Genomic DNA, 13,968 nt, shown 5'->3' with positions numbered 1-13,968 from the left:
CATCTTCTGGGTGATGTTGGCATTTTTGGATTGGTTTAAGTTAGGAACTCACTGTCTAACATAGGTGACAGGTATTGGGAAGTTATGGTAAATAATGTACACACAGTTTTTAGTACAAAAGATAACACCAGTGTGCCTCAATCCAACCTGCCAGACAGACCTCGCTGGGCCAGAGAAAGAATTTTATAGATAAGAAATTATAAACAACCTTGAGAATGAGAACAGAAGAATCCTGACCTTTTCTTCCCTGCTGGGCTGGGAAAAAAGAGACTTGTACGTATCTCAGAGTCACTCTGACCAGCAGAGATTCTCAGAAAGGATTTTTCAGAAAATATGACAGTGCCAATGAACAACCTTTTAGGTGCTACAGCTCCCACCACACCAAGGCTCCAGAGAGCACCATGGAAAGCGCCCTAAAAATATCCAGCAGCGACCAAAGTCTGGAATCTGTGCAGCAACAGAGCCAGAAAGGAGAGCAAGGGTGGTTCAAGGAACTGGAGCTGAGTTGCTGAGGCAGGGGGAGCTTTACCTTCTGCAGGAAGAGGACGATCCTGACGAGCATCTTGGCGTGCAGCTCCTCCAGGGTGAAGAGCGTGCGCGGCGTGCGGATGAAGAGCTTGGTCCTGCCGTAGGCCACGTCGTGCTGGAAGCCGTGGCACTCGATGAGCTTCCTCACTGCCTCCTTGTCTGAGGGCAGCTCGTGGTTGGGCCAAGTGAATTCAGAGATCATCTTGTACCTGGAATTAAAAGGTACCATTTGCAAATGCGAGCTTGCCACCAAGGTGCTAGAGAAGGGCAACCTTCAACTGGTTTTAGAAAAAATGATCAATTAAATTGTAATAAAACTGAGTATAGATGGAAGAGTCTGAAGACATCCTCTGTAGGAATCATGAAGCTCAAAATACAAGGAAAATTACTACAGAAGATGCATGATTTTGTGAGATGCTGCAAATTAATATTGGGAGGAGCTCAATCCATCAGCACTGAACTGATACAAGGGAACAAACTCAGCCTTGGTCTCCTGCAGATTTGTCCCATTTTTCACACCTTCACTACCCAATTTTAATTATTATTTGTTTGTTTAGGTTTTGCTTGGTTTGGTTTTTTTTTCTGTAAGGAAGGAAAGCTTTGTTTTGTTCACATTCTGCATGAGAAGCCACCTGCAACCAATTGCTTTGTCAGAAAACCTGGATTTAAAAATTCTGCAAATAATTTTTTCTCGTGCATCACTCTGGGAGTAATTTCTAACAAACTTCCCATCCCCCCAGCAGAGCTTTGGCTGCCCCAGTCTGTGCAAACACTGCCTGTAACTGTGGGTCAGCCATCCCTCCCATCCTCACTCTCCAAACTGCATTTTCCAGTACAGAGAAATGCAGACTGGAACTAAGACATCTACAAATCAAACCCCAAGCACCAAGATCAGCCCAAGCTCTGTAAGATTTACCAGCCCAGGAAATGCTGATTAGGGGAACAAGCGTTTGCAAAAAGCAACAGTGAATTTGCTGCATTAGATTTATGGACATAACAAGAGCTGGAATAGTTTTCCCTGGAATGGATCTCGAAGCCCTGTTCTAAATAAAACAGGAACTAAGGGAGCTCAGCCACTTGGCACTTCAAAGCACGCAGCCAAGGCAGGCATCAATCTCAAAGCTTCAGAGCTCTCAGCTCTCAGTTACACTTGATGGGCCTCACAATCCCCCTTTTCCTGGGAGCGGCACGGCAGGAGGCTCAAAGAACACGGAACAGCCCCGGAGCCTGAATGGAAACACATCCCAGCGCCCATTCATTCATCACATCAGCCTTTGGAAGGGGGGGAATGGAGGTGCACAGTGGCTTAAGCAGGGAACACCATCCCCAGGGGTTACAGGGATCTCACTGATAAATAAACAGGATTAAAAACCTCCCTTCAGACTCCCAGAAGATTTAGCACGTGCTGGCAAAAGCATTCCTGCTCTCACACACACAGACACCAGTGCTGCACACTGGATTCTCTGCCCTGTTCTCATCAGGAAAATGTTCCTGCAATAATTCACCCACTGGGAAACATCTCTCACCTCGAGACAGTTACGTTAGGAAAAAGAAAAAATAAAAGAGCAAAAAGCACTGGCAGTGCAACCCCCACCCCCTGAGCTGGGAACAAGGCTGGGATCCAGGCTATGGATCAGGCTGGGATCCAGGCTGTGGATCAAGTTTGGATCCAGGCTGTGGATCAGGTTTGGATCCAGGCTGTGGATCAGTTTTGGATCCAGGCTATGGATCAGGCTGGGACCCAGGCTATGGATCAGGTTCAGACCCAGGCTGTGGATCAGGTTCAGACCCAGGCTATGGATCAGGTTCAGACCCAGGCTATGGATCAGGTTCAGACCCAGGCTGTGGATCAGGTTCAGACCCAGGCTATGGATCAGGTTCAGATCCAGGCTATGGATCAGGTTCAGACCCAGGCTATGGATCAGGTTCAGACCCAGGCTATGGATCAGGCTGGGATCCAGGCTATGGATCAGGCTGGGGACCCAGGCTATGAGCCAGGCCTGCCCCATCAAGGAGCTCAGGAGAGAAGGAATGTCACAGCACTGAAAACCTGGCCCAGGTGTTAAACCCTCCTGCTCCTTCCCATTAAAGACACCCCAGTGCTGATGGCTGCCCTCCCTCCCAGCCACAGCAGGTGGAACATCCCAGCTGTCCCTCTGTTCCCATTGTCCCCATGAGTGTCACACAATGCCACCAACTCATTCCCTGCAGCACAGGGCATGGCCTGGATGCCACAGCCACTCACAATCCTGGCCTGGTGCTAATTATAGCCAGGCAGAGTCTGGAATAAATCTGCTCTCTGACACCACAGCCCTGCCCCTCTCCTGCCTGCAGATCCCCACAGCTTCCAAGGTCACTCAGACATGGAACCCCCCCTTCCAAACACCTTTGTTTCTCCTTCCCCTCTGTACCTCCCTATGGAAACACCCAACAGGGATGAGCCTGCTCCTGGAGTTAACATTTCCCAGTCCAGCACTCCTAAGAGCCAAGATTTCTGGAAGCCACTAAATGGTGAAGCTTTAATGAACACTGCTGGGTGTGCAGCTGCAGCTGGGCCTCCCTGTCCCTTCCCAGCCTGCTGTTCCCAGCTCTCAGTGTTGATTCCAAGCTATGTTTGACACGGCATGGGGTAGGCATATGGATGCCTCTGTGTGGAAAGGGTTGGATTACACTCCCAAACCCCTTCCTGAAACCCAATCAGCTTTTTTTAATGGTCATTTATAGATTAAACCAAGAGAATGCTCCCCATCTGTGTAAGTGCCACCCAACTGGATGATGCCATGATCACAGGAAGGGACAGCCTGTCCTGGTCCAACAGAAAATACTTGAAATTAGAAAGGGCAGCCTGGCTTGCACAGAGCTCAAAGAAAGGTTTTCTTTATCCAAAGAAAGCTTGAGAAGGACATTTATAATGGCCTTAACTGTGCTTCACTTCATTCCCTTCTGAGAGAAGAGATATCACCTACCTTACAGGATTTAGGGCTAAATATTGACAAACTCTTCTCCTACAGAAAGAGAAGCTATTTTTCTGGTTTTATTTTTCTCCTTTTTTTAATTTAGAAAAGCCACTGCAGACCAGGCTTGGAGCAGCACCACACACACAGCATCTGATCCCTCACTCTGAATGTCAAATCCCACTCCAGGGCTGGGCAGGACTCCTGTTCCAGCAGCCCAAAAGCTGAAGCAGTGGCCATGTGCTGGTTTGGTTTCCTGGCTGCAAACACTGCAGGGCTGGAGCTCACAGGAGCTCATCAAACATTCATTAAAAACAAAGCAGCTGTTTATATTAATAGCAAATACACAAATCTTAAGAGTAAACTGTAATGGATTCCACATGTGAGGTGAAAGTACACTCTATCCACTGCAGAATGGTTCAGGAAACTGAACTCCAGTGCTGCAGACTGGATTTAGAAAGCCAGAGCCTTTCATTCCATCTTGGGTATTATGATATATCCAGGCAAATCTCCACCGTGAACAGCAAAGATCTTTCACCAGCACTTTGTTTCTAACTCATGAAACACCACCTGCTTGGATAGTTTAATTTTTTTTATTCTCATAGCTCTTTTCTCACCTGATTCAATAACAGAACAAAAATTCCATTCACTGTTCCATCAGAGCAGGCTGAACATTCAGGGGCCACATTAATTTAGTGCAGCCTTAAGACAAATTTCAATCTAAAACATGTCATTTGTCACACGTCTGATAGGAATTAAGAGGGCAAGAAGAATCAAAACTACATTTAATGGGGTCACGATACCATCCCCCTTTTCAGACTTCCCATTTTAAAATCCAGGGGTTTTCCCACATAATGTCAGCATGCACCATCACATGCTCCCCCAGACACACCACCTCTTGCAACAACAATTAGCCAATTCAGACAGAAAACACCAGTTAATTAGCTCAGGTTTTAGGGTGATACTCAGGGGAAGCTCCTCATTACACATTCCCAGTGCAGATTAAAACAGACAGTGAGTTTCAGCAAAGTTGAGCCTGAGCAGCACAAACACCCCAGCACAGCAGAACCAGAGCAGCCACCTGGGCACAGCTGAATCAGAGTGGCCCCTTAGGCACAGCAGAAACGGGGCATCCACACTCCTGTGGGATCTGTTCCAGCCTACCCAGGAGCTGATTTAAACCAAGCACAGCTCCAGGAGCTGGGCAGTGCTGGCAGCCTGTGGCATTCACATTCTCTGAACAGGGAGAGAGATAATTCGCTCTCACAGGAGTCTTCCTGGAGAAGCACAGAGAGAAGAAGAGAAAATTCTTATCTCTACTTGCTGCTCCTGTTGGTTTTGCACATGTGGAATGTGTTGTTTACCTGAAGTGATTTGTCAGTTGGATTCTGCTGAGGATTGTTTGGTTTCCTTGTCCAGTTGGGGAAAAAGCTGTGTCCTGGCTGTCTGGAGACAGTCACGACTGTACTTTTCTTTAGTATGTAGTGTAGTATAGTATAGTAATAGTATAGTAATAGTATAGTAATAGTATAGTATAGTATAGTATAGTATAGTATAGTATAGTATAGTATTTCTTTATTATGCTATAGTATAATGTAATATAATATGTTGCCAAATTTCTCTTCACAGAGGAAAGCAAGGCACAATTCTTCCCAAGAATATTTCTGGGTTTCACATTCTCTGAACCTCAGAGAAAGGAAAAACAATTCTTATCTTATTTGCTGTGCCTGTGTTTGTGCCCCAGCAGAATGCAATATGGAGATTGTTTACCCAAAGTGATGGTGTTTTGTTTCCCTGGCCCATCAGGACCAGGTGTGTGTGTGTGTGTGTGTGTGTGTGTGTGTAGGGACTGTGGGCTGACAATCGTGAGATTCTATGCAGTGTGTGCAGTTGTGTGCTTGGCAGGTTCAGTTTAGATGTAATGTAATTTAGTATAGAATAATATAGTATAATAAAATAATTCATTAGCCTTCTGATAAGATGAAGTCCTCCTCATCATTTCTCCCTGCCACAGGGCTCGTCCTGTTTCAATAATAATAATACAGTTCCAATAAAGCCACTGTTCAGCCTTCTGAATCAATGGAGCCAGCTGCAGTCACTCCCTAGGTCAGGGCTGCCTGTTTCTCCCTGGGCAGCCGTGTCTCACCTGTGCAGGAACTTCTCGTAGCTCTGGCGGTAGGCGAAGCCGGCGCGGCGCACGCGCACGTTCTCCAGCAGCCCCAGGTACTCCACCTGGTGCCGGCAGCGCTCCTCGTCAAAGAGCTGAGGGGACTTCTTGTCGTTGGGCTTGATGCAGCGCACGTAGTAGGGCTCCTGGGGACAGAGGACAGCGGTGTCACCCTGGCAGAGCCCCCTGTGTGCAGACACAGCCCCTCCTGCAGCAGCTGGGAGCGCAGCCCGCGAGGTCTGGCTGCTCAGCACAATCAGAAGGTTCAAACAGAGGTGACAGTAACAGTGTTTAAGGAAAGCCTGGCACTCAGTGCCATGGGCTGGGTGACAAGGTGCTGTTGGGTCATAGGAAGGACTCAATGGTCTCAAAGGTCTTTTCCACCCTGGCTGATTCTGTGATTCAACGTTCCCCTCCTTCACACCCTGCCATGACCCCTTACAGGAGCCAAGTGTTCCCCACTGCAGCTCCACCGGCCTTTGCTGTGCACCTGCCCAGCACCACATCCCCCTCCTCCTCTGCTGTGAGGATAACAACATCAGTCCTCAGAAAAGATATCAAACCCGTGGAATTCATGGAATTCACTGCCCTGTTGGATATGGCTTTGCCTGCATCACCTCCAAAAGCAGCCTGGTCACTCCATCACTTTTATCTGTGCTGAGCCAAGCCAAACACCCCCAGCTCCAACACAGCTGAACAAGGGAAATGATGGAGCCCCAAACCCAGCTGCCTCCAGCCCACCCCTTCCTCAGCACAAACAGCCCACCAGCACATGAGTTCCCCCTTCTGCACCATCTGGGACGTGCAGGGGGCAGGGAAGATGGGATGGGGAGGGGTGGCTTTATTCCACCCTGCAGAAGTCCTGCCCTGTGCTGCTGGGGCTGGCCCTGGATGTCCAGGTGAGTCCCACGGGGTCACACTCCTTTCCCTGCCAGCCCTCCTGCACCCTGAGGTAAGTCACACACAGCTCTTTGGAGCATTCTGATGTTTGCTATCATTTTTATGAGATTAAAAGTGATTTTTGTTTAGGCCAATATGACCTGTAACCAGCAGCAGCCTTGAGGGGTGGCTACAAAGCCTTTAAACTTCTGACTTTCATCACACTGGCTTTTGGAGTTCATTAATTTCTTCCTCTTCATGGCTGGCCTTTTCTATCCCACTCCTAACTTTGTTGGTGTGTGGAAAAGCAATTAATAATCAGAGAATCACAAAACATTCTTAGATAGACCTCAAGGATCATCCAGTCCAACTCCTGCACAGACACCTCAACAATCCCACCCTGGGCATCCCTGAGAGCTCCTGGAGCTCTGGCAGCCTCCAGACCATTCCCTGGGCAGCCTGGGCAGTGCCCAGCACCCTCTGGGGGCAGAACCTTTCCCTGAGATCCAGCCTGACCCTCCCGTGGCACAACATCATCTAAAGCCACCGTGGCTTTTCAACTTGGATTCTTCTAACATTAACAGATAAAACTCTTTAAGTGGCCCTTGCAAAAGGAGTGGCAGAGCCCACCCAGCCTCAGCCTCAGAGAGAGCTCCAAGAGGATCCCAGTAGGGCCCAGTATGGCCAGAGACTGTCAGAGAGCATCACAGATGCACAGCAACTGCAGCATTCCAAAGGCAGCTCTGACATGGGGATTAAGGGAGAAAACCAGCCTGGGTGACATCTGAACGTGACAAAATGTCACCTTTGATAACCACAGCTGATAACAGCAATGACCTTTCAGCAATCTGGACCAGATGAAGCAAATGGCTGTGAAACCACCTCTAACACTGCCCTGAGGATCCTGAGGGATCCCAAAAGGGAAGGCCCAGGAATTCTCCAGAGGAGCCTGCTCTGTTCCAGCACTCCTGATGGCCTCAAGAACTCAGGGGTAACAAAGGGGAGGAAAGGTCTGGGGGGGAGGAAAAAGGGATTGAGTTAGTGAGAACAAATGCAAAGTTCCACATTTAGCAGAAATAGTTAGTAAATAAAGAATGAAAAACTGATTTGAGTCTGGTGCTAAAGAGATCCAGAAGCTCCAGCTGATGTGAGGCAAATCCACGTTTCCATGTTTTTCTAGGAAAGGGCTCAGGAACAGGAAAATTGCAATACAAAAACCACAACACATTTCTAGTTCTCTGAGCATCTCATGCAGCCAGAGCACTGCAGTTCAACTGGGAATGTGAGTCAGGGCAAGAAAGAACAAGAAAAATCAAAAATCCAGCAAATGTGACTCAGAGGAATTGTGGGTTTAGCCTAGAAGGACCAGGCACAGAACCCCCCTGGTGGGAGATTTTGTGTATTTAAAGGATAGATATGAGGAAATGCAAACATTCAGCTTTAGGACAAAGAAGTAATGGTTTTAAGGACAGTATAAAAATTCAGATTAAGCTTCAGGAAAACAAGGAGTGGGAACAGAATGCCTGTGGGAAGGAGGGAACATCCATCAGTGGGGAGAAGAGCCTGCAAAAGGAAGATACAGGCAGAGGTGTCCTCAAACAGGAGGTGAATTAGGTGCACTCCCAAGGTGCCCCTCAGGCCTATTTTCTATGATTTGTCTATTCAGCCTTATTTCCATGATTTGAGGTCACTTACCCAATCTCAGCATAATAGGGAAGGCCCCAAATTGTCATTTCCCTTCAGTAATGCTGAGGGAACAGGATCACCCATGGCTGTCCTGGCTAGTCCTGACACAACCTGAAGCTTTGCAGCCCCTGGACCAGCCCAGGGATGAGTGTGAGCCATGAATGGGCCAAGAGAGGCAGACCTTGGAAAGCAGAGCCTCCTATCCTGAAAGCTGCCACAAGCCACTGCATCTTCCATGTGGGATTAAGCCCTTTTCTGACCCAGAGATGGGGTCAGACCTGCCCTGTGCTGCATCTGGTGGCAGGATGAATATAAATCATCTAAATCCCTAGAGGGGGTTGATATCACAAATATCCACAGAACTGCAAAGCCTTGGGAACAGAGCATCCAAACTAAAGCACCATGGGATGGTTTGGGTTGGAAGGGACTGTGAAGATCACCCAGAGCCACCCCCTGCCATGGGCAGGGACACCTTCCACAATCCCAGGTGGCTCCAGCCTGGCCCTGGACACTTGCAGGGATGGGGCAGCCACAGCTTCTCTGGACATATCATTAGGAGCAGGAATTCCAGGAGTGTCACTTGTTCACTGCTGACACAGCAGAACTGAGGAACAATTCTCAGCTGTTCCTCATGATGCCACAGAATCCCCCAGCACAGGCTGGGCTGTCAGGCACAGCTCTGCCACTCACAAATGCAAAACCCCTCAAAACCCCTGAAAACCCCTCAAATCTGTGACTTCAGGTCCAGCACAAAGGGCAGCAACTGTGCCTGATTTGATATAAAAAGGCTGAAATCCTTTGGAAAGCAGGAATGGGAAGTGCCTGCACAGACAGGAGATCATCTATCAGTGCAATTACAGTGTAATTAAAGCCTCTCAGAAATGACAGCTCCTGGAGTAAATTCTAAAGTAGATTATTCCATGCTTCCAAATCCCCAAGCCCCAGCTCTTCAGGGGGATAATTATGCAGCTCCCATTCTTGCTGTCAGAGAACTGCAGTTTGTAAAGGGAAGAACTGAAATGCAGAGACACAAAGGCCCCAGCTTTGAAAGCTCTTTAGATGTCTAATTGCAGCTGATTTTATTTTTTTTCCATCAAGCTGAGCAGCTTTTAGATTTTTAAGTGTTAAAAAGAAACCAAACCAGTTTTAAGCCATTGCACCCTAAACAAACTCTTTCTTGAGGGGTTTCTTTTCTGTACTTTATAGCTCCTTACAAGAAAGAAGGGATGGGACAGGACAGACAAATTTGTGCTGGATGTGTCCAGTCAGTCACAATGATGACATTATAACTTAGCAGAGGTGAAGCCTGTCAGCCTGGATAGAAGAGGGGAGAGATGGAAGGAAGAGTCAGACAAAAGGAGTTACAGAGGAGGAAAAAAAGAAAAGAAATAAGGAGGAGATGCACATCCAGAGAGTCCCCAGAGAAGATTGTCAGTCACAGCTGGGGCAGCCACAGGGCTTTGTGTGTCAGGATTTACAAAACAGCCACCCAAAATAATCCACCACAGAGAAAAGGGCTTGGGCAGTAAAACACGTTCTTGAGAAATGGCACATGGCAACTAGAAAAGCCAGTTTTTGTTTTGAGTGGTGTGGTTTTGGAAAAACCATAGTACTTTTTCCTACCTACAGGAAGCTTTTCCCTAAAAGACTCTGGAAATCTGGAGGATTTCAGCAGCATTGAGATACCAGTGCTCATAAGCATAATTTAAACTCAGTGTGCTCCAAAACCAGATTTCATGGAGTCACAGAATTGCTCAGGCTGGAAAAGCCCTCTGAGGTCATCAAACCCAGCTGATCCCAGCACTGCCGAGGCCACCACTGCCCCCAAGTGCCACACCCACATGGCTTTTATATCCCTCAGGGATGGGCACTCCACCACTGCCCTGGGCAGCTGTGCCAATGCCTGACCACCTTCTCCAGCAGTAAATTTTCCCATTTATTATCCAGCCTCAACCCCCCTGGCCCAGCCTGAGGCCGTTCCCTCTGCTCCTGTCCCTGTTCCCTGGAGCACAGCCCGACCCCCTGGCTGTCCCCTCCTGGCAGGAGCTGTGCAGAGCCACAAGGGCCCCCTGAGCCTCCTTTGCTCCAGGCTGAGCCCCTGCCCAGCTCCCTCAGCCCCTCCTGGGGCTCCAGACCCTCCCCAGCTCTGCTCCCTGCTCTGGACACCCCAAGCCCCTCAGTGTCCTTCTTGTTATGGGAGCCCCAAAACTGCCCCAGGATTGGAGGTGGGGCATTTCCAGCCACATTTCCAGTGTCTCCATATGGACTTGTGTTTGCAGAAGCTGAAATTAAAACCAGCTTTGAGAACAGCCCCTGCACTGTTAACACCACCAGTGCCATGGCACTGACCCTAGGGAAGCTCCTGAGACATCCCAGTGACCTCAACACCTGCCCTCCTCCCAGAGACTGCAGAGCTCTGCTTCACCACCAAAATTCAGGTTAAAACCAGAATAGCAACAAAAGAGAATTTTAAAAGTTTTTATTTTAAGTAGCAGAAAAGTTAAATAACTTTAATGCTGCAGCTACTGCAGGCACAGACTTTGATATTCTGGTGGTGCTGAGCTGATGGTTGAACTCAATGATCTTAATTAAATGTCTATTCCAGCCTTAACAATTCTAAAATTCCAAGATTATTGTTATTCAGATTGGCACTTTTGGAGACTATTCCTCCAAAGGAGGGTTTAAAGACACTCTTGCTACAGCCAAAAGCCCTGCAGCTTTCCAGGGAGGCCAAACATGAATATCAATCAAGAGGAACTCCTGGGCTGCCATCCTGTTGAGGACTACAGAATCTGAGCATATAAATGTGGTCTGAAGGAGTTTTCAGAGAAGCACTGAGGCAGAGCAGCCCAGGTGAGACAAGGAGCACTGAATGCACCGGGCACACCGGGAAATGTCAATAAACCATCAGCTCAAGCTGCACAAACCCCAAGCCTATCTGCAACTTGTTTTTTTGAGAAACAGCTGAGAATAACATGAACTGGTGTTACCTCCCCTAAGGAACTTTATTCCTCTGCCATCTCTAGACCTCAGCAGTTTGTGCAACCCTGTGTTCAGAGCTGTTTCCATCAGCTGTGACCACAGGCTTCCCAAAAAAGTCCTGCAGGGTCCAAGCCACAGTCAAGACACACAGAGAGTGTCACTATTGACTCCCCACTAGTGCAGCTTCATTCTCAAATTCAGCACAGGAAAAATGAGTAACAGCCCCAGGAAAGGAAGAGAGCACCTGGAACTGCAGGGGTGGTGTACCCAAAACAGAGAGTGCCTTCACCAGCAGGGCTTCCAGCCCAGCAGAGGGAAGAGCCAAGTGTCCAGACTGGCAGTGACTGAGGCAGAGATCCAGTTCTTTGTGCATAACCAGCATCTTGCTGGCCTGGCCTGAATACCCAATTATTGGCTTGCTAATGACATGTACATATCATTAACTGTCCCAAAAGTCACCTCACAGAGATGCTCGGGGCAGAGCAGCCAGACACAAGCTGTCTGCACTCTGAATTACTGCCTGAAGTACACAAAGATTGTGTGCAGGGGTCTTGTCTAAGGAACCTCCCCGAAATTCAGATCCTTTCAAGTGACACCAGCCTGGCTGCAGGATGGGTCTCACCAACCCTCTGACAGGAGGGGACAGCCAGGGGGGGTCGGGCTCTGCTCCCAGGGAACAGGGACAGGAGGAGAGGGAACGGCCTCGGGCTGGGCCAGGGGAGGCTCAGTTTGGACATTGGGAAAATTTCTTCATGGAAGACGTCTTCAAGCCCTGGAAGAGCTGCCCAGGGCAGTGGTGGAGTCCCCATCCCTGCAAGTGTTCAGAAAAGGTCTGGATGTGGCACTTGAGGGGTCAGTGGTGGCCTTGGCCATGCTGGGGATAAGCTGGATTCAGTCTCAGAGGGCTTTTCCAGCCTGAACAATTCTGTGACTCCATGAAATCTGGTCTTGGAGCACGCTGAGTTTAAATTATGCTTATCAGCACTGGTATCTCAACACTAATTAAATCTTCTTTTCTTCATTGCTATTCAACAGAAAATCACAAAACCACCAACAAGCTTCAATACAAGTTTCTCAATGAAAGTTTAGGACAGGTAAAGAAAGGGAAAGGACTACACTGAGACTCACTCAGGAATCTCCCAGTGAATTTGACTTGGAAACAGCCCCTGCTTGTGCCTACCCCTGGAAAGGCTGGTAATTATGGTGGAGATACTGATGATAAATGGATTGAAGTAAATTAATTCCACCCAAGCCAGGCAGCCTTCAGTGAGCAATGCTGGTACCCACTGATTCAAGATGGATAAGGTGGGATTTAAACTCTCCATGCCCTGCTGGGAGCTGCAGGGATTGTTCAAACCACCACAGTGCACAGCATTTTCTGAACTATTCTATTTTTATACCTACCAGGTGGCCTGGAATAATGTTTCCAATAAACAAGGAAAGGAAGTTTTTCCATGGATGCCTGCTGAACTTGCCTGCTCCCAGCTCCCTGCTGTGCCCTGATCACAGCCCTCCCCACCACATCCCCAGTGATTCCTGCTGTCCTGAACCCCTCCTGGGCTGCCTCAGGCTCCCCACACTGGGCTGGGCACAAGTGACCATGACCACTCTGTAGGACCAGACCTGCAATAACAGCCAGCAGCACCAAGGAGAAACTTTTCTTTCCACAAATGCTCTTCTCCCTGGGTTCCTGGCAGCCCCTGACACCGGTACCAGATTCAGGTCAGGGCCAGCCAGCAGATTATTTGGAAGATCAGATGAGTCTTGACTCCTTGGGAGACAGACTGAAGTCTGTCCCCGTGCCCAGCAGGGTCACAGCCACCTTGCCAGCTCTGGCAGCTCAGGATTTGCCATCCAGGAAAGCTCCTCTCTGCCTACACAGGCACTCTCTCAATTTTGACTGCTGGTGCCTATTTTAGCAAGGCCTGGCCTTGGGCTGGGCTCACAGGGGCATCTTCTCAGGAGCCCTGAGGCAAAACATTCTGGGGGAGCCACGGGGCTGCACTCCCCACTGGGGCCCAGCTGGCACCTCCAGGCAGCTTTGGTGGGTCCCAGACCCTCCAGCAGAGCTCAGATCAAACCCACTCCAGCAGAGGAACACAAAAATACAGAATCATGGAATCACAGAATGTCCTTTGTTGGGAGGACCCCCAGAGATCATCCAGTCAAACTCCTGGCTCTGCACAATCCCACCCCTGGGAGCATTGTCCAGCTGCTCCTGGGCTGGGACCATTCCCTGGGGAGCCTGGACAGTGCCCAGCACCCTCTGGGGAGACCCTATAAATCAGGTGTGATTTCATGTCCTAACTCTGGACACAAGAAGTGAGGGCAGCTCTCTCTTCCTGTGCACAGCCAGCACTGGGTGGTCACGCTCTGACCCATCTCCTTTGCTCCCACAGCTCCCACAAGACACTCAGAGCACTCATTGCCTTATTATTCTGAATGTGGACACACCCCAGCACCCTGGGCTCTCTGTTCATCTCTCGTGGGCTCTACCCCAGTGCCAGGAGTCCAGCAAGGCCACCCAGCTCCAGCAACACCCCAGCACTGCTCAGGGATCTCAGCTCAGCTGCCAAGGCTTGCTCAGCTGTGCTACTCCAACAGCTCTTCCCAGATTATCCCCTTCCCCACCTTCCATCACTCAATGTGGTGCTTGCCCAAGCAATGCCTTCTAACATCAGACTGAAATATGGGCTGAAATAAAAGCTTTCCCTCCTCAGCTTTCCCTCCTCACCCTCTGGCATGGCAAAGAGGAGGAAAGAAGGAACTCAC

At 49.0% G+C, this 13,968-nt stretch overlaps 1 protein-coding gene across 2 annotated transcripts in view; it reads right to left on the bottom strand.

The window, feature by feature from the left end:
• MYO1D (myosin ID) overlaps nt 1-13,968 on the bottom strand; it is a 160,689-nt gene that overhangs the window by 91,737 nt on the left and 54,984 nt on the right. For both annotated transcript variants that reach the window (XM_084222151.1, XM_084222152.1), the window contains 2 exons: nt 5,629-5,795; nt 530-737 (listed from right to left, as the gene is read on the bottom strand). In XM_084222151.1, coding sequence (XP_084078277.1) covers nt 530-737; nt 5,629-5,795 — 375 coding nt within the window. The remainder of the gene's footprint in view (nt 1-529; nt 738-5,628; nt 5,796-13,968) is intronic.

This window comes from Fringilla coelebs, assembly GCF_963513975.1.
Source record: "Fringilla coelebs genome assembly, chromosome: 27".
NCBI lineage: Eukaryota > Metazoa > Chordata > Aves > Passeriformes > Fringillidae > Fringilla > Fringilla coelebs.
The sequence above is the reverse complement of the archived record's forward strand: the minus strand, read 5'-3'. Positions and strand labels throughout refer to the sequence as shown.